This window comes from Bos javanicus, chromosome 15 (assembly GCF_032452875.1).
Source record: "Bos javanicus breed banteng chromosome 15, ARS-OSU_banteng_1.0, whole genome shotgun sequence".
In the NCBI taxonomy this organism is placed as follows: domain Eukaryota; kingdom Metazoa; phylum Chordata; class Mammalia; order Artiodactyla; family Bovidae; genus Bos; species Bos javanicus.
This window is the reverse complement of record NC_083882.1, coordinates 13,857,593-13,880,479: the sequence shown is the minus strand read 5'-3', so window position 1 is coordinate 13,880,479 and position 22,887 is coordinate 13,857,593. Positions and strand designations below refer to the sequence as shown.

Sequence of the window (22,887 nt, the reverse complement as noted above, 5' to 3'; positions counted from 1 at the left end):
AAATTAAAACATATCTTTTAATAAAGTGTACCTTTAAAATTGTCACTATGGATGTGAAATTAAAAGATCAAATCTGAAACAAAAAATGATCTGGAGAAAATTTAATACTTTAAGGTTGAAAAAAATCTTGTCATGTTAGATGTTGAACTTTTGAAATTAGGAAAAAGATAACATACCCTGGTAAGTGATAAAATGTTTAAAATGGACATTAAGGTTATAAGTAGAAATAAAAAATGAGAAAAGTCAGACAAAATCTTTAAATTTTTAAAAAGAACAAAGGAATGAGGCTCATAATAATATATTATTAATGCAATACTGCAATCAAACATGCCCAAGGATACTTGACTAAAAAATAAATTCTAGAATTATTGCAAAAGAGAAGACTCAGCACTTTAATTCTTATAAAAGTTAAATAATTTAAATAAGTATTTAAAAACAGTGAGAAAACCAATAAAATATCACACACCTCAAAATCTCTACTACTATTATGTCTCTGACGAGATCTCTGTTTTGAGAGTTCTTCCAGTTTCTGCAGCTGTTCTCGCCTTCTTGTGGCTGAAGTTTTTTCAGGATTTTTTTGCTCCATCTCCACTGAAGAACATTCATCTTCGACCACTCTACGTGGACGTTTAACACCCACTTTCCTAACTAGGATATCACTGTCGTCACTCTCATCACTGTCACACATCACAGAGGAGATCCTTTTTCTCTTCCCTCGCTTGATGTGTTCTTCTTCTAAATCCTCCTCTGTTATTTGTCCAGTGTGTTTGTTGAGATCACCCTCCTCTTGACCTGGACCCTTTTCATGATCTGCTAAGTCAATACTACCATGTTTAGTTTTGTTCTTTTCTTCTTCATATGTTGAACTATTGTCAGTGTTAATGAGATGCTTACTACTGTTTCCTTCACCTTCAACGTTAATTAACTTAAGCTCTCTTTCATCTTCTGGCTTCTCAATGCAATCAGGCCCCTTGTTACTATCAGGATCTTCGTCACTGTCAACACTTTCATTACTGTCAACACCTTCATCACTCTCAAGCTCGTCACCACTCTCACATAACTGCAAGAGACTATTTCTTTTAGTCCGCCTCCAATCGACTCGAGATTTCTGTTCATGCCCTTGTGTTTTAGAATTTTTCCTTGTTTCATGTCTTCTAACATGTACCATTTTCACTTAAGCTTCTACAAAATAAAGTTATTAGGAATATCATAATGACAATCAGATTACAACAACGAACGCATTTATGGTACAAACTATATTTATTTGACGTTATTAAATGGTTCACAAAGGTAAAATCACATGAAATAACTGAGGGAAGATGGCAGAATACTTATTCAACAAATAATTAATTGAACATCTATGAAAGCATCATATGAACATCTGTTCTGAATTATGCTATATATATTTTAAGGAAAGAGGGTTATACAAAAATCATGGTTTTGTTCTTCAATTATTATCCATGTGTAGAACTAAAACACTGAAACATAATAATTAAGAAAAATACAAGGTAGAATTCATTTAGTACAAAATTAGTGATAAAAAGTAACTGCAATGAAAGTGTAAAGATGCAGGAAGATCTGAACAGCAAGTATTTCACTGAAGATTTTGTTGAACAGCTATGACTTGATACACCTCTGAAGAAATGATTAAATCTGAACAGAGAGAAGGAAAGAAAAAGGGATTTCAGTCAGGAAAAAATGATAAAGTCAAAATTTTGGCACTGAGAACAAACACGTTTAGTAAATAAGCATGACCAAGAAGACACGAGAAAAGGCTTTATGCTGGAAAAAAAGGGACTGATATAGAAAAGTAGGGTGGCATTACGGAACGATTCCTCCCATAAGCAAAGAAGGATTCTGAACAGAGAAATGAATTATATCACAAAAGATTAATCATATTTATGAAGAAAGTTGTAGAGTAGTAACAGACATAAAAAAAGTTAATGATGCAAAACTAAGCAATAACTTATCTACTAAGATTTCAGCCTTTATATACTTCAGTAAAATGGTAATGGCTTAAAACGTTAAAAACTAAAGGTACAACATAATCCAATAGAAAACTTATTAACAATCCAATAGCATAGATGAAAAAACAGTTGAATGGCGACACAGAGCACAGTATTTGGAAGGAAAACAAATGCTCTAAGTTCCTGATTCAGAAAAGGGTGAAACAAAGCGAAAGTGTTAGTAACTCAGTTGTGTCCGACTTTTTGTGACCCTATGGACTTCCGCCCGCCAGGCTCCTCTGTCCATGGGCTTCTCCAGGCAAGAATACTGGAGTCGGATGCCATTCCCTTCTCCAGGGGAATCTTCCCAACCCAGGGATCGAAGTTGGGTCTCCTGCGTTGCAGGCAGTCTTTAACACTGAGTCAGCAGGAGCACCATCAAAATCATCCACAAGTATAAAGGAACAATTAGAGACAAGATAACTAGAAAAACAGTAACATATATATATATACATATACACTTATACTTCTATGACTGCTAAGGAAAAGAGAAATATGATCACAATGCAATGAGATGACCTCAAAATACTCATGTAAGAACATACGTATTTAACTGAGTGCCATCTCCTTTAAATAAATCACTTTTGAGGTTGTACTGTTTCAATATTTCTACCATGGCACAGAAGATTTTGGAGATTTTCTAAAAACCATAGTTTCAAAAAATATGAAAATACTTACACTTTGTTTTTTATACCAAAGAGAGGTTTAAATATCCACTTTATTCACTTGTCCTAGTCAGAAGGGACTGTTACCAGCTTCCAGAAATAAAATCCAATTTGAAAAGATGAAGACTAACTACTATTAAAGATATTTTTTAAATGTGCTACAAACTGACAGTAATTCCAAAACTATAATGTCACATCTTTTTTTAGCAATGGAAGTGTTACTGAACCAAGTAACACTCCCCAAGATGTTTATGGCTCCCCAAGATAATTACTTTTTTTTGGTGGGGGAGAGATATCACCTATTTGATTGTACAGATTCTGTTATGTTTATAAGACAATGTAACTGCTTCTATAATGGTAACAACTCGTACAAAATAAGAACAACAGTTGCTAAGACTATACAAAAGAAACTATAATGTAGGCAATCTTATGACAGTAACTGCTACAAAATACATTCGGCATTGTAACAGTAATCGAACAAATCCTAGTCCATAGACCAAATATTCTGCTCTTTGAAATTACAGTCAGATTGCATCTTACAGAAGATCTGTATTAATATCAGCAAAGAATAAAACTGTACTCTTTTTTTTAAAGATCTCTATATTGCTTTTCAAAGTATGGATTTTTGTACACTATAGTGCTTCAAAATATGTCCATCCAGTTTCTCTTTCAAGTTTTAAACAGATTACTGTTTCTTTTTATTAAGCACTAGGTAAATTATGTAGGTTGTATTTTGAAGCCGTGTAGTACAAAGAAGTTGGAGAAGGCAATGGCAACCCACTCCAGTACTCTTGTCTAAAAAATCTCATGGGCAGAGGAGCCTGGTAAGCTGCAGTCCATGGGGTCAGGAAGAGTCACAGGATTGAGCAACTTCACTTTCACTTCTCCCTTTCATGCACTGGAGAAGGAAATGGCAACCCACTCCAGGGTTCTTGCCTGGAGAACCCCAGGGACAGGGGAGCCTGGTGGACTGCCGTCTATGGGGTCACACAGAGTCGGACATGACTGAAGTGACTTAGCAGCAGCAGCAGTACAAAGAAGTATTTTTAAAGCACATATAGTTATAAATTTGCACAAGCTAACTGTATATGTACTTTTCACTGTAACAAGAAGGTAAGGCTGTTTTATAAAAATCTCTCTGAATTGGGAGAAATAATGGAAAAAAAGTTTATGAAAACCAAAGACAAATATGGCCTCAGCAGATACACAAAGAATGGGCAGTGGGAACACTAAAGTAAAAGATTATTTTTATTAGTACTCAGAGCAGTTTCATACACACTGGATGTTTATCTTACAAAACTGTACCATGTGCAAAACAGCTATTTATCATATCCAGAGGTGACTCTTGATGGCAGAAACAACTAAGAAAGTCACACTATACAAATACCTGTGACTGCCACAGAGTTAAGCTATTAAAACACCCTTTATGTATAGCAATTTTCAGTGCATTTTCAGATGTATTTTAAAGTCCGGACAATGATCCTAGAAGGAAGATACTATCTATCTTCAATTATAAAAGTCAAAGCCAAGGACGTAGATTTTAAATGACTTACCAAAGATCACACAGCTCGTTAGTGACCGAACAGGGATTAGAAACCAGGTCTTCTGATTCCCAGTCCAGCGTTACACAATGACTGCTGCCAATATTATATGTGTACAAAGTAGGAAAAGTTATGCTTTCAAAAAGTCATTACTGTATCTCTCATTCACACTAAATTTTAGTTTCAGAAAATAATCATTAAAATAGTCTTAGTAAGTTTACAAACATGCTTTTTAAATTATGTAACTGAGCACAGGAGTTAGGCCAGAAACTATAAATTATTTATCCAAAACGCAAAACAAGAATGTGCAACAGAGATGAAAATTTGAAGGCTTCCCTCTACCACCATACTGATGACACTGATCACAAAATTTAAGGGATTCCCCATTGAATCCAAATGTAAAGATTCCAAAGAAAGGTAGTCTCTGGTGAGAAAAAAAATTGATTTTGGAAAACTTCAGTGTTGAATATTGAGGAGGCAAACTTTATATAAACAAATAAAATTTCATTTGGCCAAGTGCCAAATTTCCAGGGCCTCTTTCCTATTTCAAAACTGCTGTTTAATGTCAATAATGTCCCAAATTCTGTCATTGAAAAAGATAATTTGATTATGGCTGGCTCTTTTTTTAAATTGTGGATACTTTTACTTTGTGAGCTGAGGAGAGAAGAAGGATGACAGAGGGAAAAGGTGAGTGAACTGAACTTGAGGAGACAAATGAAAGGTTGATGGTAAAACATCTCTTGAGCATTAGAATTCACTCAGAAAACAGTCCAGGCAAATGGATGTAATTTCTATATAGGCTGAGTATACACTCAATTTCTTGAAATCAATGTTTAAGCAAAATTTTAATAATACCTTACCTTTTAGGCAAAGAGAAGAACAGAGGCTCCAAACAGAAAGCATTAAATAAGTCAATGAAGATGATCAGTACTATCGCATCTTTGTGCTTCATGGTTAAAATCACTTAAGATGCACATACTATCTTGTCTGCCAAAGAATGTCAGGGCGATAACCCATAAGCCTTATTCTCTTTCTCTAACACAGGGGTAACTAAAGGGGGTACTTTGATGCTACCTGAACTTCTCATCAGAAGAAGTATCCTTTATTCTAGATTTTGAGATTAATTTATCAAAAAAAGATTCATTCTAAGAATCACCCACTTGCCCTATGAACAATGTAGGTGATAGTTTAAAAATTAAAAATTTGAAGGGCAGTGGAACTCCCACCATTACCTGAAATTCTACCAGAAGGGATGCGCCCTATCTGAAAAACATCACCCCTCCTTAAGGTTTCCTTTTGTATGACAGTTTGGACAGGAAACCGTAACAAACCAAAGCACTGAATGCATATACTATGTGCTAGCACCAATTCGGAGCTGTGGCGTTTCTCAAGAATTTAACGACACCGTCTCTGCTCCCACGGAGCTCACAATCTGATGAAAGGAGCATCTAAACAAGCCAGAGTAATACATGATTTAAGGACTACAGAATATGATTCCTTTTTTTTTTTTTTTGCTTTTACCGTATTGCTGGGAACAAATGTATCATAGTTCTTCCACTAAAACAGGGCAGCACTACACGACAGAAGTAGGAAAATAGCAAGAAATATATAGAAAAAGCCAATGTCCCCCACTGAGGCTCACGGTTCAGTATTCCACAATTTCGCATACAGTGAATCCTGCCAGCATTCACCGAAGTCTATAACCCTGAAGACGGTTCGCTAAATAGAGTGGGGCTGAGGAAGGAACAGAGCCTCTCGGAGTTAACACCAGAGCACAACACCAGATACTCTGGTTGTATCTCGTGATACAAACCTGGCTCCTCCGCGGGGCACAGACGCCTGGCGCAGCAAGCCCGCCCGGCCGCCACTCGCCACCTGATGGGAAGGGCGCCGCAGCTGGGACGCGGGACCCTCCGACACGGCTTGGCGACAACCCGCGCGGAACGTCACAGACACCCAGAGCTTACAGGAGCTCGACCCCCAGAAACGAGAATCTGGAAACACCAGAGAGGTGCGCGAAGTCACCCACCGCGTCCCGCCCATCCGGCCGGCCCACTTCCCCTTCGCGGAAGGAGAGGGCGACCAGCCCGCCGCAACCCCCGCGGCGCGCGCGAAGTGCGAAGCGCAGGGCGGGGAGCAGTCCCGCCCACCCCGAGAGCGCCCGCGGGAACGTTTCCCGCCTGCAGGCTGCGAGGCGCGGCTTCCCCCGCCCCTCGAACAAACCGTCAGCAGCAGAAGCGAAAGCGAGTCCCCGCCCCAAGGGAGCCCGCACCGCCCCCGCGCTCTCACCTTGCAAACCTCCCCAACCTCCGCCTCCGCCTCCGCCCAGGTACCCAAGTCCGGACGGGCGACGTTCCTCCTCCTTCCGGGAGCCAAGGGAAGTCCCGCCTCTGGGCGGGGCGAGGGGCGGGGTCGCGTGGCGGGAGGGGGCGTCTTCCGGGAGCGTGCGCTAGTGGGAGGAGCGGCTGCCGCGCGTTAGGCAGGGCGCCGCCGAGGGGTCCTGGTTTCGACTGAGGTTGGGAGAGGGTCTCGGCGGGCTTGTGAGGGGCCGGGAGGACTGTGCAGACTAAGTAAGCCCGACGCGGGGAAGTGGGGCTTGCTGTGGAAAGGTCTGGTTGCTGGGGAAGGAATCCAGCGTCACGTCCCTCTGGGGAAGGGGGCCAGTCCCCGACTCCCTGACTCTTCCGCTCTCGGCGGTAACTTTGGGGTGTGGCAGGGGTTAGTGACGGCTGTTGACCCGCGATCTGGGCCTGAAGGAGGTTTGTGGTCGCGATGGGGAGATAGTCTTTCTCGAGGCCTCTGGGGGAATAAAACAAATGTTTGTAATCCGGATTATCCGCGGTGACTTGGGCCTCCTCTGCTGCCCAAGTAAAGTTAAAGGCCTGAGCCCTGAAACTTCGCCGGCCAAGCCCAGCTAGGGACGGGGTCAGGGCCACCGGGTTCCCTGTGAGGTTGAAAGAGTGAGTGTGTAAGGCTGTGTTAAAGTGAGTCAGAGTAGGTAGAATTTTGTGGGTTGCTTCCGTGTGAGTGTGGGAACTGAGTCCCACAGCCTCACCATGTCAGGGAAACGGAAGCGTGTGGTGTTGACCATTAAAGATAAGCTTGATATAATAAAGAAACTTGAAGATGGAGGTTCTTCCAAACAACTGGCAGTGATTTATGGAATTGGTGAAACGACCGTTCGAGATATAAGGAAAAATAAGGAAAAGATCATAACTTACGCAAGCAGTTCAGACTCCACAAGTCTTCTGGCTAAGAGGAAATCTATGAAACCATCCATGTATGAGGAACTGGACAAAGCGATGCTAGAATGGTTCAACCAGCAAAGAGCAAAAGGGAATCCCGTGTCTGGACCAATTTGCGCAAAAAGGGCAGAATTCTTCTTTTATGCTTTGGGAATGGATGGTGATTTTAACCCCTCTGCTGGTTGGTTAACTCGTTTTAAGCAGCGGCACAGCATTAGAGAGATCAATATTAGAAACGAAAGATTAAGTGGAGATGAGACTGCTGTGGAGGATTTTTGCAGCAACTTTCGAGACTATATTGAACAAGAGAATTTGCAGCCCGAGCAAATCTACAATGCAGATGAAACTGGACTGTTTTGGAAATGCCTGCCTTCCAGGACTTCGGTAATCAGAGGTAAATGCACAGTCCCTGGGCACAAGTCAATGGAAGAAAGAGTCACTATCATGTGTTGTGCCAATGCAACAGGTTTACACAAACTTAAGCTTTGTGTTGTGGGGAAAGCAAAGAAACCTCGCTCCTTCAAGTCAACTGACACCTCAAACCTGCCAGTCTCTTATTTCAGCCAAAAAGGCGCATGGATGGATCTTTCCATTTTCCGACAGTGGTTTGATAAGATCTTTGTGCCCCAAGTTCGAGAGCACTTAAGATCCAAAGGGTTGCAAGAAAAGGCTGTACTCTTGTTGGATAATTCACCAACACATCCAAATGAAAACGTCCTCAGGTCAGATGATGGCCAAATATTTGCTAAATATTTACCACCTAATGTGGCTTCGTTGATTCAGCCCTTGAATCAGGGAGTCATAGCTACAATGAAGAGAAACTACCGAGCACGTCTTCTCCAGAACAACTTGGAAGAAGGCAATGACCTGAGATCATTCTGGAAGAAGCTAACTCTACTAGATGCACTTTATGAAATAGCAATGGCATGGAATTTAGTAAAGCCAGTTACCATCAGCAGAGCATGGAAGAAGATTCTCCCTACCATAGAGGAGAAAGAAGGCCTGGACTTTGATGAAGAAGATATCTCAGTGGCTGCCATCGCTACCATTTTACAACACACCAAAGGATTGGAAAATGTGCCTACTGAGAACATTGAAAAATGGCTTGAAGTGGACAGTACTGAACCAGGCTATGAAGTCTTAACTGACAGCGAAATCATCAAAAGAGCACAAGGTCACACAGATGAATCCAGTGAAAATGAGGAGGAGGAAATAGAACTGATTCCAGAGAAACATATTAATCATGCAGCTGCTCTCCAATGGACTGAAAATTTATTGGATTATCTAGAACAACAAGGTGATATGATTCTGCCTGATAGACTGGTGATTCGTAAACTTCGAGCCACCATCAGAAATAAACAAAAGATGGCAAACTCAAGTCAGTAATGGCGTATCAGTGTTAGTATTGTTTTGGTAATTGTGTAACTCTTGACTTCTTTGCAGTATGGCTTTTCTTGGTGTTCTGAGTTCTCAGACACAGCCCTGTGAAATATAGATATCTGAAGCAGTTTAAGGATTTTGTAGCATCTGTCCCTTTATTTGTGTAATCAGAAGCTGATTCTGTATAGGTGTAAGTTACATACGCATATGTATTCACTTTCATAGATCTACAATTATCCCTTCCATTAGAGTGGTATTCCATAAATTTTCTAGCAGAAGTTACAGGTAACAGTGAACAGGTAGAGCACTTTCCTGGAATCTTATTTGTTGTGTGAGGGCAGCCACAGTAATCTTTTATTGTGCTAACCATCTTAAGTGATTATTTGTATATTTGTATACAATGATGGAATGAGTGATCTATAATAATTCAAAATGAGAAAACTGATCTGTGAATTAATAAAATAACTTAGGAATCATGCTTTTCTTTGTTTTAGAGGGAAGATTTCTCTGGAAATGAAATAAATATAGGAAGTGGTTGCTAACTTCGAAAGCTAGAAAACTTAGCAAACTATTGGAAAGCTGATATTCTGACTTATTCATTTGTAGAAACAGGGAGGAGAAAATTTGGGGAACTTTAGGCTATTTATAAAAAGGGAATAAATAGACTTGTTTTAATTGGATCTTATTATATTATTAATTGGATAACAGTATAGGTCTAGTATTTATTCATCTAATTATAGTACAGGTTTTGTAAAGTTACCTATGGTGATGTGAGCACCCACCTATATGTGAGGGAATATTTTGGGTATTTGTAAGTTTTTTTTCTTTTTTACTATATACTTGAAGTGTTATAATTTGAAAAGTTTGTTGATAATTTCTCCTTTATGTGAAAAGAATGAAAAAGAGTTTTTATTTTTAATAAGCCATAAGTTATGGTCTGTTATGAGGAAAGCTGAAATAATTATGGAAAGTGACAGATTCTAAGGAATTTCATCACAATTATTTTAACATTTGTAAAATGGTATTTCATTTGTCAGAATTTTGATACTTGTTTAACGATGTAGGTTTACTCAAGGCATTGAAAAGACTTTGCCTATATAAATATTAATTTCATTTGTAATTTAAAAGTTTTGGCCCTAAATTTTAAAAAAGTCATTTTTGAAATGTTTAAACTTTTTCACTGAAACACTTGCATTTTGTAGTGACTTTCTAAAGCTTTCTAAAGTGAATTCTAAAGTTTCAGAAATATTTGTAGCTTTCCATAATTTCTGTTCTCTTTATGATGTATGTTCAGATTTTTAAAAAAGACTTACCTGTGTCAACAACTGTTTAAAATTGTTTGTTTCATGAATTGCCTTGGAAGAGAAAGCGTCAGAAATTAGCATACATATTGAGTCAGATAATTACATGTTCTGGTGTAAATTAAATTGTATATAAAAGTATTTTTCATTTTTCTAAAATGAAAATATGTACTAAAAATATTGGAATTTCTGTATTTGCTCAGTTTTTAAATTAACCTTGTCAGTGAAATTCAGCTGTATCATTGCCACCTAGTGGTAAAGTCAACATGACTGTTAAGCTGTGTGGTTTTAAACTTTAATATCTAGTAAAAGATTCACTGTGTTGTGGCCTTGAGTGTGAATCTTGTGACTCTTTCTCTATCCTGTGAGAAACCACTCTTCATTCATAGGCTTATAGCTATTTGCTTGTTTCTGTAAACTGTCAACAATGGTAGATAAAAAGTTCTGTTTTAGACTCTTCTTAAACATAATTATAAAAGCTGCCAATTACTGAATACCATGTTATGTTCTAAGCAGTGTATTTCTATCACTAACCCCCAAATTATGAATTAGGTGGAAATACTGATGCTCAGTTTATACTTTTAATTGCTTAAGATCACTTGGCTACAGGTAAGAATTTAAATTATAAATTATCCATAGGGTCTCAATCTCACTAGTCTTATGAGGTTTTCCGTTGGTGAGCCTTGATCAACTGCATTACAGAGTTTCTCTAATCCCACATTCATAATAGCCAAGGACTTTGTGAGAGTAGGATTACCTGCAGGGGATAATGCAGAAATTAAGAAACTTCCTTTATGAGAGATTTGGGCTTTTGTGGGGTAAATGGGAGAAGGGAGTGGAATTCCTTGCTGTATTTAAAGGGGAAGAGTGGTTCATGTCCTACAGATCTTGAAATCAAGGTAGAAAAATAATGTATTTGAAAAGAACAAAGCCATCTGGTCTAATTATAAGCATTTAAAACAACCAGTATAATGTGATAAGAATTATGTAAGGAAACCATTATGATTTAGTTTGCTTATTAATTCCTTCAGTGGCTTCTGCTCTTTATACCCTCTATATTTTAAGGTTTTGGTTTTTACTACTCCTGAGTGACTTCATCCTTTTCCATTACCTCCTTGCTTAAGATCCCAAATTTGCTTCCAGTCACCCAGTCGTCAGAAGTCTAAATTTGTGTCTTCAGTTGAGAAGCAGTATTCCAGTCTGGAAGGGAAATTTAAACTGTTGCACTGAGATTCTTTAGAGAGAGGAAAGAGTACACTCTGCTTATTAACTTCCTTGTATCAGAAATGATACACATTATTTCTGTTCACGTTCTAATGATAAGCACTCATCATCTGGCCCTACCTTGATGCAGGGGGTGCTCTAGAACAACTCCCTAAGAGGCAGGTGCTTCCTAATATATGCCTGGATTCTTGGCATTAGGTCTCCTGGTTTGTTATATCCAGATTCCTGGTCCCAGCTTTCATAGCCTCATTATATAGAATACAATTTTCTCACACATAGTTTATGGTCCTCCAAAAGTTTACCTTCCTGTTTTGAGGATAGCTATGCCACTGCTGCTGCTAAGTGGCTTCAGTTGTGTCCGACTCTGTGCGATCCCATAGATGGCAGCCCAACAAGCTCCTCTGTCCCTGGGATCCTCCAGGTAAGAATACTGGAGTGGGTTGCCATTTCCTTCTCTGAGGATAGCTCTACTTGGTTCCTTTCAAGGTATATACATATTTATCTATTATTTATATATTTGATGTAAGATGAGAATGAAGCAGCTGCTGTCTCTGTTTATCTTGATATCAGAAGTCCTAGCCATGTGATATTGGACAAGTCTCTAAATCTCCGAGTCTTATTTTTAAGATGGAATAATATTACAGATTGTTAAGATTAAATAAAATAATGTACAATACTGTGTGAACTAATATGTTAGTTTTTATATTATTAATAGGAAAGATTAAAGGACTAGTTCAGTCGATGAATCATGACCGACTCTGAGACCCCCATGGACTGTAGAACGCCAGACTCCTCTGTCCTCCACTATCTCCTGGAATTTGCTCAAACTCATGGTCATTGAGTCAGTGAAGCTATCTAACCTCATCCTCTGCTGCCATCCTCTCCTTTTGCCTTCAATCTTTCCCAGCATCAGGGTCTTTTCCAATGAGTTGGCTCCGTGCATCAGGTGGCCAAAATATTGGAACTTCAGCTTCAGCATCAGTCCTTCCAATGACTATTCAGGGTTAATTGCCTTTAGGATTGACTGCTTTTATCTCCTTGCTGTCCAAGGGACTCTGCAGAGTGTTCTCCAGCCCACAGTTTGAAAGCATCAATTCTTTGGTCCTTGGCCTTCTTTATGGTCCAACTCACATCCATACATCTACTGGAGAAACCAGAGTTTGACTATGCAGACCTTTGTTGGCAAAGTGATGTCTCTGCTATTTAATATGCTGTCTAGGTTTGTCATAGCTTTACTTCCAAGGAGCAAGCGTCTTTTAATTTTAGGTCTGCAGTCACTGTCCACAGTGGTTTTGGAAACCAAGAAAAAATTTGTCACTGTTTCCACTTTTTCCCAATATATTTGCCATGAAGTGATGGGACTGGACGCCATGATTTTTGTTTTTAGAATGCTGAGTTTTAAATGAGCTTTTTCACTCTTTTTTCACCCTCAGTTCAGTTCAGTTGCTCAGTCATGTCCAACTCTTTGCGACCCCATGGACTGCTGGGCACCAGGCTTCCCTGTCCATCACCAACTCCCAGACCTTGCTCAAACTCATGTCCATTGAGTTCGTGATGCCATCCAACCATCTCATCCTCTGTTATCCCCTTCTCCTGCCTTCAATATTTCCTAGCATCAGGGTCTTTTCCAATGAGTCAGTCTTCACATCAGGTGGCCAAAGTATTGGAACTTCTGCCTTAGCATCAGTCCTTCCAATGAATGTTCCGGACTCATTTCCTTTAGAATTGACTAGTTTGATCTCCTTGCAGTCCAAGGGACTCTCAGGAGTCTTTTCCAACACCACAGTTCAAAAGCATCAGTTCTTCAGTGCTCAGCTTTCTTTATGGTCTGACACACACATCTATACATGACTACTGGAAAAACCATAGCTTTGACTATATGGATCTTTGTCAGCAAAGTAATGTCTCTGCTTTTTAATATGCTGTCTAGGTTGGTCATAGCTTTTCTTCCAAGGAGCAAGAGTCTTTTAATTTCATGTCTGCAATCACCATTTGCAGTGATTTTGGAGCCCAAGAAAATAAAGTCTGTCACTGTTTCCATTGCTTCCCCATCTATTTGCCATGAAGTGATAGGACCAGGTGCCATGATCTTAGTTTTTTAAACGTTGAGTTTTAAGCCAGCTTTTTCACTCTTCTCTTTCACTTTCATTAAGAGGGTTCTTCTTTGCTTCCTGCCATAAGAGTGGTGTCATCTGCGTATCTGAGGTTATTGATATTTCTCCTAGCAATCTGGATTCCAGCTTGTGCTTCATCAAGCCGGGCGTTTCACATGGTGTTGCTGCATATAAGTTAAATAAGCAGGGTGACAATATTCAGACTTTACGTACTCCTTTCCCAATTTGGAACCAGCACATTTTTCCATGTCTGCTTCTAACTGTTGCTTCTTGACCTGCATACAGGTTTCTCAGGAGGCATGTAAGGTCATCTGCTATTCCCATTTCTTCAAGAATTTTCCACAACTTGTTGTGATCCACACAAAGCCTTTGGTGTAGTCAATGAAATAGAAGTAGATGTTTTTTTCTGGAAATCTCTTGCTTTTTGTATAATCCAACAGATGTTGGCAATTTGATCTCTGGTTCCTCTGCCTTTTCTAAATCCAGCTTGAACATCTGGAAATTCTCAGTTCAGGTACTGTTGAAGCCTAGCTTGGAGAACTTTGAGCATTACTTTGCTAGTGTGTGAGATGAGTGCAATTGTGTGGTAGTTTGAATATATTTTGGCATTGCCTTTCTTAGAGATTGGAATGAAAACTGACCTTTTTTAGTCCTGTGGCCATTGCTGAATTTTCCAAATTTGCTGGCATGTCCAGTGCAGCACTTTCACAGCATCATCTTTTAGGATTTGAAATAGCTCCATTGGAATTCTGTCATCCCCACTAGCTTTGTTCATGTTGATGCTTCCTAAGACCAATTTGACTTTGCACTGCAGGGTGTATGGCTGTAGGTGAGTGATCACACCATCGCAGTTATGGGTCATTAAGATCTTTTTTATATAGTTCCTTGTATTCTTGCCACCTCTTCTTAATATCTTCTGCTTCTTTTACATTTCTATCCTTTATTGTACCCATCTTTTCATGAAATGTTTCCTTGGTATCTCTAATTTTCTTGAAGAGATCTCTAGTCTTTCCTATTCTATTGTTTTCCTCTATTTCTTTGTGTTGATCACTGAGGAAGGCTTTCTTATCTCTCCTTGCTATTCATTGAAACTCTGCATTCAGATGGGTACATCTTTCCTTTTCTCCTTTGTTTTTCACTTTTCTTCTTTTCTCAGCTATTTGTAAGGCCTCCTCAGACAACCATTTTCCCTTTTTGCATTTCTTTTTCTTGGGGATGGTCTTGATCACTGGTTCCTATACAATGTCATGAACTTCCGTCCATAGTTCATCAGGCACTGTGTCCATCAGGTATAATCCCTTGAATTTATTTCTCACTTCCACTGTATAATCATAAGGGATTTGATTTAGGTCATACCTGAATGGTCTAGTGGTTTTCCTTACTTTCTTCAATTTAAGTCTGAATTTTGCAATAAGGAGTTCATGATCTGAGCCACAGTCAGCTCCCTGTCTTGTTTTTGCTGACTGTATAGAGTTTCTTCATCTTCGGCTGCAAAGAATATAATCAGTCTGATTTCGGTGTTGGCCATCTGGTGATGTCCATGTGTAGAGTCTTCTCTTGTGTTGTTGGAAGAGGGTGTTGGCTATGACCTGTTCTGCTCTTGGCAAAACTCTGTTAGCGTTTGCCCTGCTTCATTCTGTATTCCAAGGTCAAACTTGCCTGTTACTCCAGGTATCTCTTCATGCTTTTGCATTCCAGTCCCCTATGATGAAAAGGACATCTTTTTTTGTGTTTTTTTTTTTTTTTGTTTGTTTTAAATAAGGTCTTGTAGGTGTTCATAGAACCGTTCAACTTAAGCTTCTTCAGCATTACTGTTTGGGGCATAGACTTGGATTACCGTGATATTGAATGGTTGGCCTTGGAAATGAACAGAGATCATCCTGTCATTTTTGAAATTGCATCTAAGTACTGCATTTCAGACTTTTGTTGACTATGATGGCTACTCTATTTCTTCTAAGGGATTCTTGCCCACAGTAGTAGATGTAATATTCATCTGAATTAAATTTGCCCATTCCAGTCCATTTCGTTCACTGATTCCTATCTCCTGTTTGACCACTTCCAATTTACCTTTACTCACAGACCTAACATTCCAGGTTCCTATGCAGTATTGTTCTTTACAGCATCAGAATTTACTTCCTTCACCAGTCACATCCACAACTGGCATTTGTTTTGCTTTGGCTCAGCATCTTCATTCCTTCTGGAGCTATTTCTCCACTCTTCTCCAATAGCACACGGGCACCTACCAACCTGGGGAGTTCATCTTTCTGTGTCATATCTTTTTGCCTTTTCATATTGTTCATAGCATTCTCAAGGCAAGACTGAAGTGGTTTTCCATTCCCTTCTCCAGTGGACTATGTTTTGTTAGAGCTTTCCACCATGACCCATCCGTCTTGGGTGGTCCTACACAGTGTGGCTCATAGTTCCGTTGAGTTAGACAAGGCTGTGATCTATGTGATCACTTTGGTTAGTTTCCTGTGATCACCCAGCAATCTTGAGTCCAGTTAAGTAGGCAAGGTGAGGGTATACAGTTTCAATGTATTCGTTTCCCAATTTTGAACCAGTCTGTGGTTTCATGTCTGGTTCTAGCTGTTGCTTCTTAACTTGCATACAAGTTCTCAGGAGGCAGGTAAGGTGCTCTGGTATTCCCATCTCTTTAAGAATTTTCTACAATTTGTTGTGGTCCACATAGTCAAAGGCTTTAGTGTAGTCAATGAAGCAGAAGTAGATGTTCTTTTGGAATTCTGCTTTTTCTGGCTTCCCTGGTGGCTCAGATGGTCAAGAATCCTCCCACAGTGCAGGAGACCTGGGTTCTATCCCTGGATCAGGAAGATCCCCGTGAGAAGGAAATGGCAACCCACTTCAGTATTCTTGCCTGGAGAATTCCATGGCCAGAGGAGCCTGGCGGGCTACAGCCTGTGGGGTTGCAAAGAGTCAGATGTGACTGAGCAACTAACACTTTCACTTAATGCTTTTTCAGTGATCCAGTGGATATTGACAAGTTGATCTCAGGTTCCTCTACCTTCTCTAAATCTAGCTTGTACATCTGGAATTTCTTGGTTCCTGTACTTCTAGAGGGCATGAAAGATGAAGAGTGGGAGTTTGAGATAATTGAAAGTATAGGGGTTTGTGGTTGAAGGGAAGAATTAAAGGTCAAGCTTGGCAACTTTAGGTGTTGATATTTGCCATGTGTTGAGCCAATATATACAGTCAGGCTCTGGCGCTCTGTTTTCAATGCTCTAAGCTTCTTTCTCTTATTTTAGTGTGAATAAAAGGGTTAATCTCCACTTCACATGAGACAGAAGTCAGGACACTTATTTTTTCATAATTATACAGTATTTGAACATTCTCAATTTGAAGACATCTCCATAAGGGGAGAGTGGCATTTCAGTAAATGCTAAAGGTATCAAACAAAAAGATCAAATTTGGCTGCAAATAACTTACAAGTATACAAATCTAATATTTTATAAAAAAAAAAAAAAGCTCATCAAGTTTAAACGAACAGATCAAGCTGAAAAGGAGTGATGTATAAGTAAAGGAATATCAGATTAGTGACAGGCATTTATATAATTTATCTTTTTGAATAAGAAAAATAAAAATATGTTTATTAAATGAATCATCACAATGATGGCAGATTTATTTTTAATACATTTTAGAAATATGATCATACTGGGATAATTTCAGGTTGACTGAGAACAGTTTGTGGTTTTAGTTTCTGTCGAAAAGAAACCAAATAGCAGGGAGCCTACTTTTTCACTAATCATATTTTTGACAAAATATGAGAGAGATGGTTGGTATTCGATGCCACTCTGATATTAAGGGAATAAATGGTATCAAGCAGCCAAGTATCTCTTCCATTCCTCCTTTTTATACATAATGCATTTTGTCTCTCCATCTAACAAAGCGTATGCCTTCATAGCAGCTGATTGTTGTCTATAGCCTGAGCCTCAGTTCTCTTCCTTCTACTGTTTGATCTCCACATCCTCACAGAATAATGATAAAGACTCTAAATGGATTTGTCTGGTACTATTATTGACACAAGTAATAGGGAATTGTCAGTACATATTATATGGGGGTACATATTATACACATTATATTATATGAAAATGTACATATTTCATTCTTTATAAAAAACTTATTTGATAAGGCCTTTTTTTTTTTTTTTTGGTATGAGGCATGTAAAGACACATTTTTTTGTTGTTGTAGAAAAGTATGAGAGCTCCTTGGCAACTGAAAACAAAGAGCTGTATTTAACCATTTAATTAAACTTAATTTTCTATTTTCACTTGAGTATTTACAGCTAGCTTATTTTTATTCTGTTTATTATAGATACTTTAACAAATGAAACAATTGAATGTGATGTAGAAAAATAAATTATCCATGAATTAATTTTTTAGCTATATTTTTACCCTAATAAGTAGAATCTCCTTTTTTTCTAATCTTAAAGGGAAAAAATGTTTCATATGAGAAAAAATATGTCCCTTAGATAAACATTCACCCTCTTTTAATTCAAGTACTCTGTAAGTTCCTTTAATGTTTCTATGAAATTTTGTCATTTATTCATCATTTGTTCATTCATCCCAAATATTTAGTTACTCCATAACCAAAAATTTAAATAATCATTCCCCAGTTTCTTTTTTTTTCCCCCCCAGTTTCTTCTTGCAGGTTTGTGTGATCATGAGCTTTAGATTTAATCATACATTTTGCATGTTAGAAAAATGACTCGTACTTTAGTGATCAATGAGATGAGGAAGATTTTGATAATTTTTAGCATACAAATTGGTTTTTTTTAAAAATATAAATTTATTTATTTTAATTGAAGGCTAATTATTTTACAATATTGTATTGGTTTTGCCATACATTGACATGAATCTGCCACGGGTGTACACGTGTTCCCCATCCTGAACCTCCCTCCCACCTCCCTCCCCATACCATCCCTCTGGGTTATCCCAATTGGTTCTTAAAACCAGAATTATTTTGAGGTTATCATTTAGAAGTGCTTATAATATGTAGCGGAGAAGGCAATGGCACCCCACTCCAGTACTCTTGCCTGGAAAATCCCATGGACGAAGGAGCCTGGTAGGCTGCAGTCTCTGGGGTCGCAAAGAGTCGGACACGACTGAGCAACTTCACTTTCACTTTCCACTTTCATGCATTGGAGAAGGAAATGGCAACCCACTCCAGTGTTCTTGTCTGGAGAATCCCAGGGATGGGGGAGCCTGGGGGGCTGCCATCTATGGGGTCGCACAGAATTGGACACGACTGAAGCGACTTAGCAGCAGCAGCAGCAGCATAATACGTAGGGCTTCACTGTTGACTCAGACAGTAAAGAATCCACCTGCAATGCAGGAAACTCAGGTTTGATCCCTGGGTAGGGAAGATCCCCTGGAGAAGGGAATAGCAACCCACTTCAGTACTCTTGCCTGGGAAATCCCATGGACGGAGGAGCCTTGTGGGCTATATAGTCCATGGGGTCTCTAAGAGTCGGACACGACTGAGCGACTTCACTTTCACTTTTCACTTTAATGCACTGGAGAAGGAAATGGCAGCCCATGCCAGTGTTCTTGCCTGGAGAATCCCAGGGACGGTGGGCTGCCGTCTGTGGGGTCCACAGAGTCGGACACGACTGACGCGACTTAGCAGCAGCCAGTATTCTTGCATGGAGAATCCCACGGACAGAGGAGCCTGGCAGGTTACAGTCCACGGGGTTGCAAAGAGTTGGACCCGACTGAGCGACTAACTAAATATTTGGTTTCTGTAAACACTTGATACAAATAATATACTGTTTAACATATATTCCAGATATTTATACAAAATACCCATTCTATATTATCTAGAGATTAAATGCTGGCTTTAAAAAAGGAAAGATCCAAATACAAATAAAAGCAGAAAGCTTAAAGTATTCTATAATGGTTATATTCAAAAAGTATTAAAATATCTAAGATGGGAGCTTTGTCTTAAATGAATTTTCATGAAATCTCTCTTAAAGTAGTGAATGTTTTATTGAATTACACAGATGCCTGGTCTTTAACGTGTCTTGTTTTTACAGTTATATGATAGTTGTTTTAATATGAATCATATATCATAGAGCTAACAGAGTTGCCTTCTAATCAGACTGTTGTCACCTTTCTGGCTTAAATAGTTGGAATATATGAATTTAGTCTAATAATAGCTTAAAACTGATTTGGATTAACAAAGAGGCCTGCATATATTCTAAAGAGGAGATTTGCTTTCAGGGATTCAATATATTTCTTGTCAGTTCATGACAATATACAAAGTTACATAACATTTTTAAAATGGGTAATACACAAAAAGCTTCAAAATTAAAACAGACACATGGAACATTTCTGTTCACTAGATTAGGATACCCTTTTCTAATAGTTAAAACTGAGTAGCACTAAAAAAAAATCCATACATGATTGACTATGATAAATTATATCATCTAATGAATTAAAATTTATCAAAGACAACTGGTGTTCTTTTGTCCAAATCTGCTCAACACCATATGTGTAAGAGAAGAATGTGGTTTGTGGGAGTTAGTATAAAAAGAAGGCTATGGATAGTTTAATATCAACTAATAATTAATGCAGTGTACATTAACAATATAATGCTTAATGAATATTTACAGAGAGCTTACATATGCCAGACACTGCTCTAGGTACTTGGAATTCAGCAGAGACAGTTATGTATTGCTCTTAGCCCATGGTAACACTCAACAAATTATTTTATTTCCCTGTTGATCTGCTAACAGCAGGGAATTAGTTTATGGCTCAATAAAAGGATTAATCTGCTACTAGATGAACTATGGACTGAGGTTCGTGACGTTGTACAGGAGACAGGGATCAAGACCATACCCAAGAAAAAGAAATGCAAAAAAGCAAAATGGCTGTCTGGGGAGGCCTTACAAATAGCTGTGAAAAGAAGAGAAGCAAAAAGCAAAGGAGAAAAGGAAATATATAAGCATCTGAATGCAGAGTTCCAAAGAATAACAAGAAGAAATAAGAAAGCCTTCCTCAGCGATCAATGCAAAGAAATAGAGGAAAACAACAGAATGGGAAAGACTAGATATCTTCAAGAAAATTAGAGATACCAAGGGAACATTTCATGCAAAGATGGGCTCGATAAAGGAAAGAAATGGTATGGACCTAACAGAAACAGAAGATATTAAGAAGAGATGGCAAGAATACACAGAAGAACTGTACAAAAAAGATCTTCATGACCCAGATAATCACGATGGTGTGATCACTCATCTAGAGCCAGACATCCTGGAATGTGAAGTCAAGTGGGCCCTAGAAAGCATCACTATGAACAAAGCTAGTGGAAGTGATGGAATTCCAGTTGAGCTATTTCAAATCCTGAAAGATGATGCTGTGAAAGTGCTGCACTCAATATGCCAGCAAATTTGGAAAACTCAGCAGTGGCCACAGGACTGGAAAAGGTCAGTTTTCATTCCAATCCCCAAAAAAGGCAATGCCAAAGAATGCTCAAACTACAGCAAAATTGCACTCATCTCACACGCTAGTAAAGTAATGCTCAAAATTCTCCAAGCTAGGCTTCAATAATACACGAACTGTGAACTTCCTGATGTTCAAGCTGGTTTTAGAAAAGGCAGAGGAACCAGAGATCAGATTGCCAACATCCGCTGGATCATGGAAAAAGCAAGAGAGTTCCAGAAAAGCATCTATTTCTGCTTTATTAACTATGCCAAAGCCTTTGACTGTGTGAATCACAATCAACTGTGGAAAATTCTTCAAGAGATGGGAATACAGGACCACTTGACCTGCCTCTTGAGAAATCTGTATGCAGGTCAGGAAGCAACAGTTAGAACTGGACATGGAACAACAGACTGGTTCCAAATAGGAAAAGGAGTACGTCAAGGCTGTATATTGTCACCCTGCTTATTTAACTTAAATGCAGAGTACATCATGAGAAACGCTGGACTGGAAGAAACACAAGCTGGAATCAAGATTGCCAGGAGAAATATCAATAACCTCAGATATGCAGATGACACTACCCTTATGGCAGAAAGTGAAGAAGAACTAAAAAGCCTCTTGAGAGTGAAAAAGTTGGCTTAAAGCTCAACATTCAGAAAACGAAGATCATGGCATCCAGTCCCATGACTTCATGGGAAATAGATGGGGAAACAGTGGAAACAGTGTCAGACTTTATTTTTTTGGGCTCCAAAACCACTGCAGATGGTGACTGCAGCCATGAAATTAAAAGACGCTTACTCCTTGGAAGGAAAGTTATGACCAACCTAGATAGCATATTCAAAAGCAGAGACGTTACTTTGCCAACAAAGGTCCGTCTAGTCAAGGCTATGGTTTTTCCTGTGGTTATGTATGGATGTGAGAGTTGGACTGTGAAGAAGGCTGAGTGCCGAAGAATTGATGCTTTTGAAGTGTGGTGTTGGAGAAGACTCTTAAGAGTCCCTTGGACTGCAAGGAGATCCAACTAGTCCATTCTGAAGGAGCTCAGCCCTGGGATTTCTTTGGAAAGAATGATGCTAAAGCTGAAACTCCAGTACTTTGGCCACCTCATGAGAAGAGTTGACTCATTGGAAAAGACTCTGATGCTGGGAGGGATTGGGGGCAGGAGAAGAAGGGGACAACAGAGGATGAGATGGCTGGATGGCATCACTGACTCGAAGGACGTGAGTCTGAGTGAACTCTGGGAGTTGGTGATGGACAGGGAGGCCTGGCGTGCTGCGATTCATGGGGTCGCAAAGAGTCGGACGTGACTGAGCGACTGAACTGAACTGAAGTTGCTACTAGTTGGTATCAGTCAGATCACAGGGAACTTCAACATTCGATTCCCAGGCCAGTCCTCTCAATTATCACTAATAAGTATAAGAAGGAAAATAGAGGCCTGGCGTGCTGTGATTCATGGGGTCGCAAAGAGTCAGACACGACTGAGCAACTGAACTGAACTGAACTGAGAGTTATCTGCCGGGAGCCACCATGGGAGATCCCACCCATGACAAAGGTCATGCGGAAGAGACCTGACAGGCAAAGGCGGATCAGGCCTCGAGGGACCCCCTGAATCTGCTCGAGCATCTACCCCAAAACCAAAATCTGACTACTGTTTATTATATTATGCCTTTCACCAACTCTTCTGTCATTAACAGGGGGCTATCCTTGACCACCTTTCTCTGGAAAAAATCAACTTAGGGCTTTAGTTAATAAGTCTCTTGGGCATGATAGGAGTATTTCAATTCAAACCCCTCTGATGGCTTTCTATCTTGCCTGACAGGTTTATCTAGACTCTTGCAGCTACGCATGTGACTGTTCACAGCCTCCCAACCATGAGAGACACGGGAAGTCTAAAACATTCTAAAAATATAGAGCCTTTCAAAGAGTTAAAAACTATTAGGATAGTGCTGGTGTAGGATTTCATTGTTAAACCAATGCTTGC

At 39.3% G+C, this 22,887-nt stretch overlaps 2 protein-coding genes across 7 annotated transcripts in view; one reads left to right on the top strand and one right to left on the bottom strand.

The window, feature by feature from the left end:
* CCDC82 (coiled-coil domain containing 82) overlaps window positions 1–6,580 on the bottom strand; it is a 31,604-nt gene extending 25,024 nt beyond the window's left edge. For 2 of the 6 annotated variants that reach the window (XM_061440151.1, XM_061440156.1), the window contains exons 1-3: window positions 6,026–6,115; window positions 4,225–4,308; window positions 467–1,182 (exon numbers count right to left, since the gene is read on the bottom strand). In XM_061440151.1, coding sequence (XP_061296135.1) covers window positions 467–1,168 — 702 coding nt within the window. In that variant the 5' untranslated portion in view covers window positions 1,169–1,182; window positions 4,225–4,308; window positions 6,026–6,115. Of the gene's footprint in view, window positions 1–466; window positions 1,183–4,224; window positions 5,907–6,025; window positions 6,116–6,501 lie in introns of those variants that run through there. The other 4 variants (XM_061440154.1, XM_061440155.1, XM_061440153.1 and 1 more) reach the window with 4 other exon arrangements.
* An 85-nt stretch (window positions 6,581–6,665) lies between these two features.
* On the top strand, window positions 6,666–10,472 carry JRKL (JRK like). The gene has a single exon (XM_061440150.1). The coding sequence runs from the start codon at window positions 7,269–7,271 to the stop codon at window positions 8,841–8,843; it is 1,575 nt and encodes a 524-aa protein (XP_061296134.1). The 5' UTR covers window positions 6,666–7,268; the 3' UTR covers window positions 8,844–10,472.
* The last annotated feature ends 12,415 nt before the right edge of the window (window positions 10,473–22,887 follow it).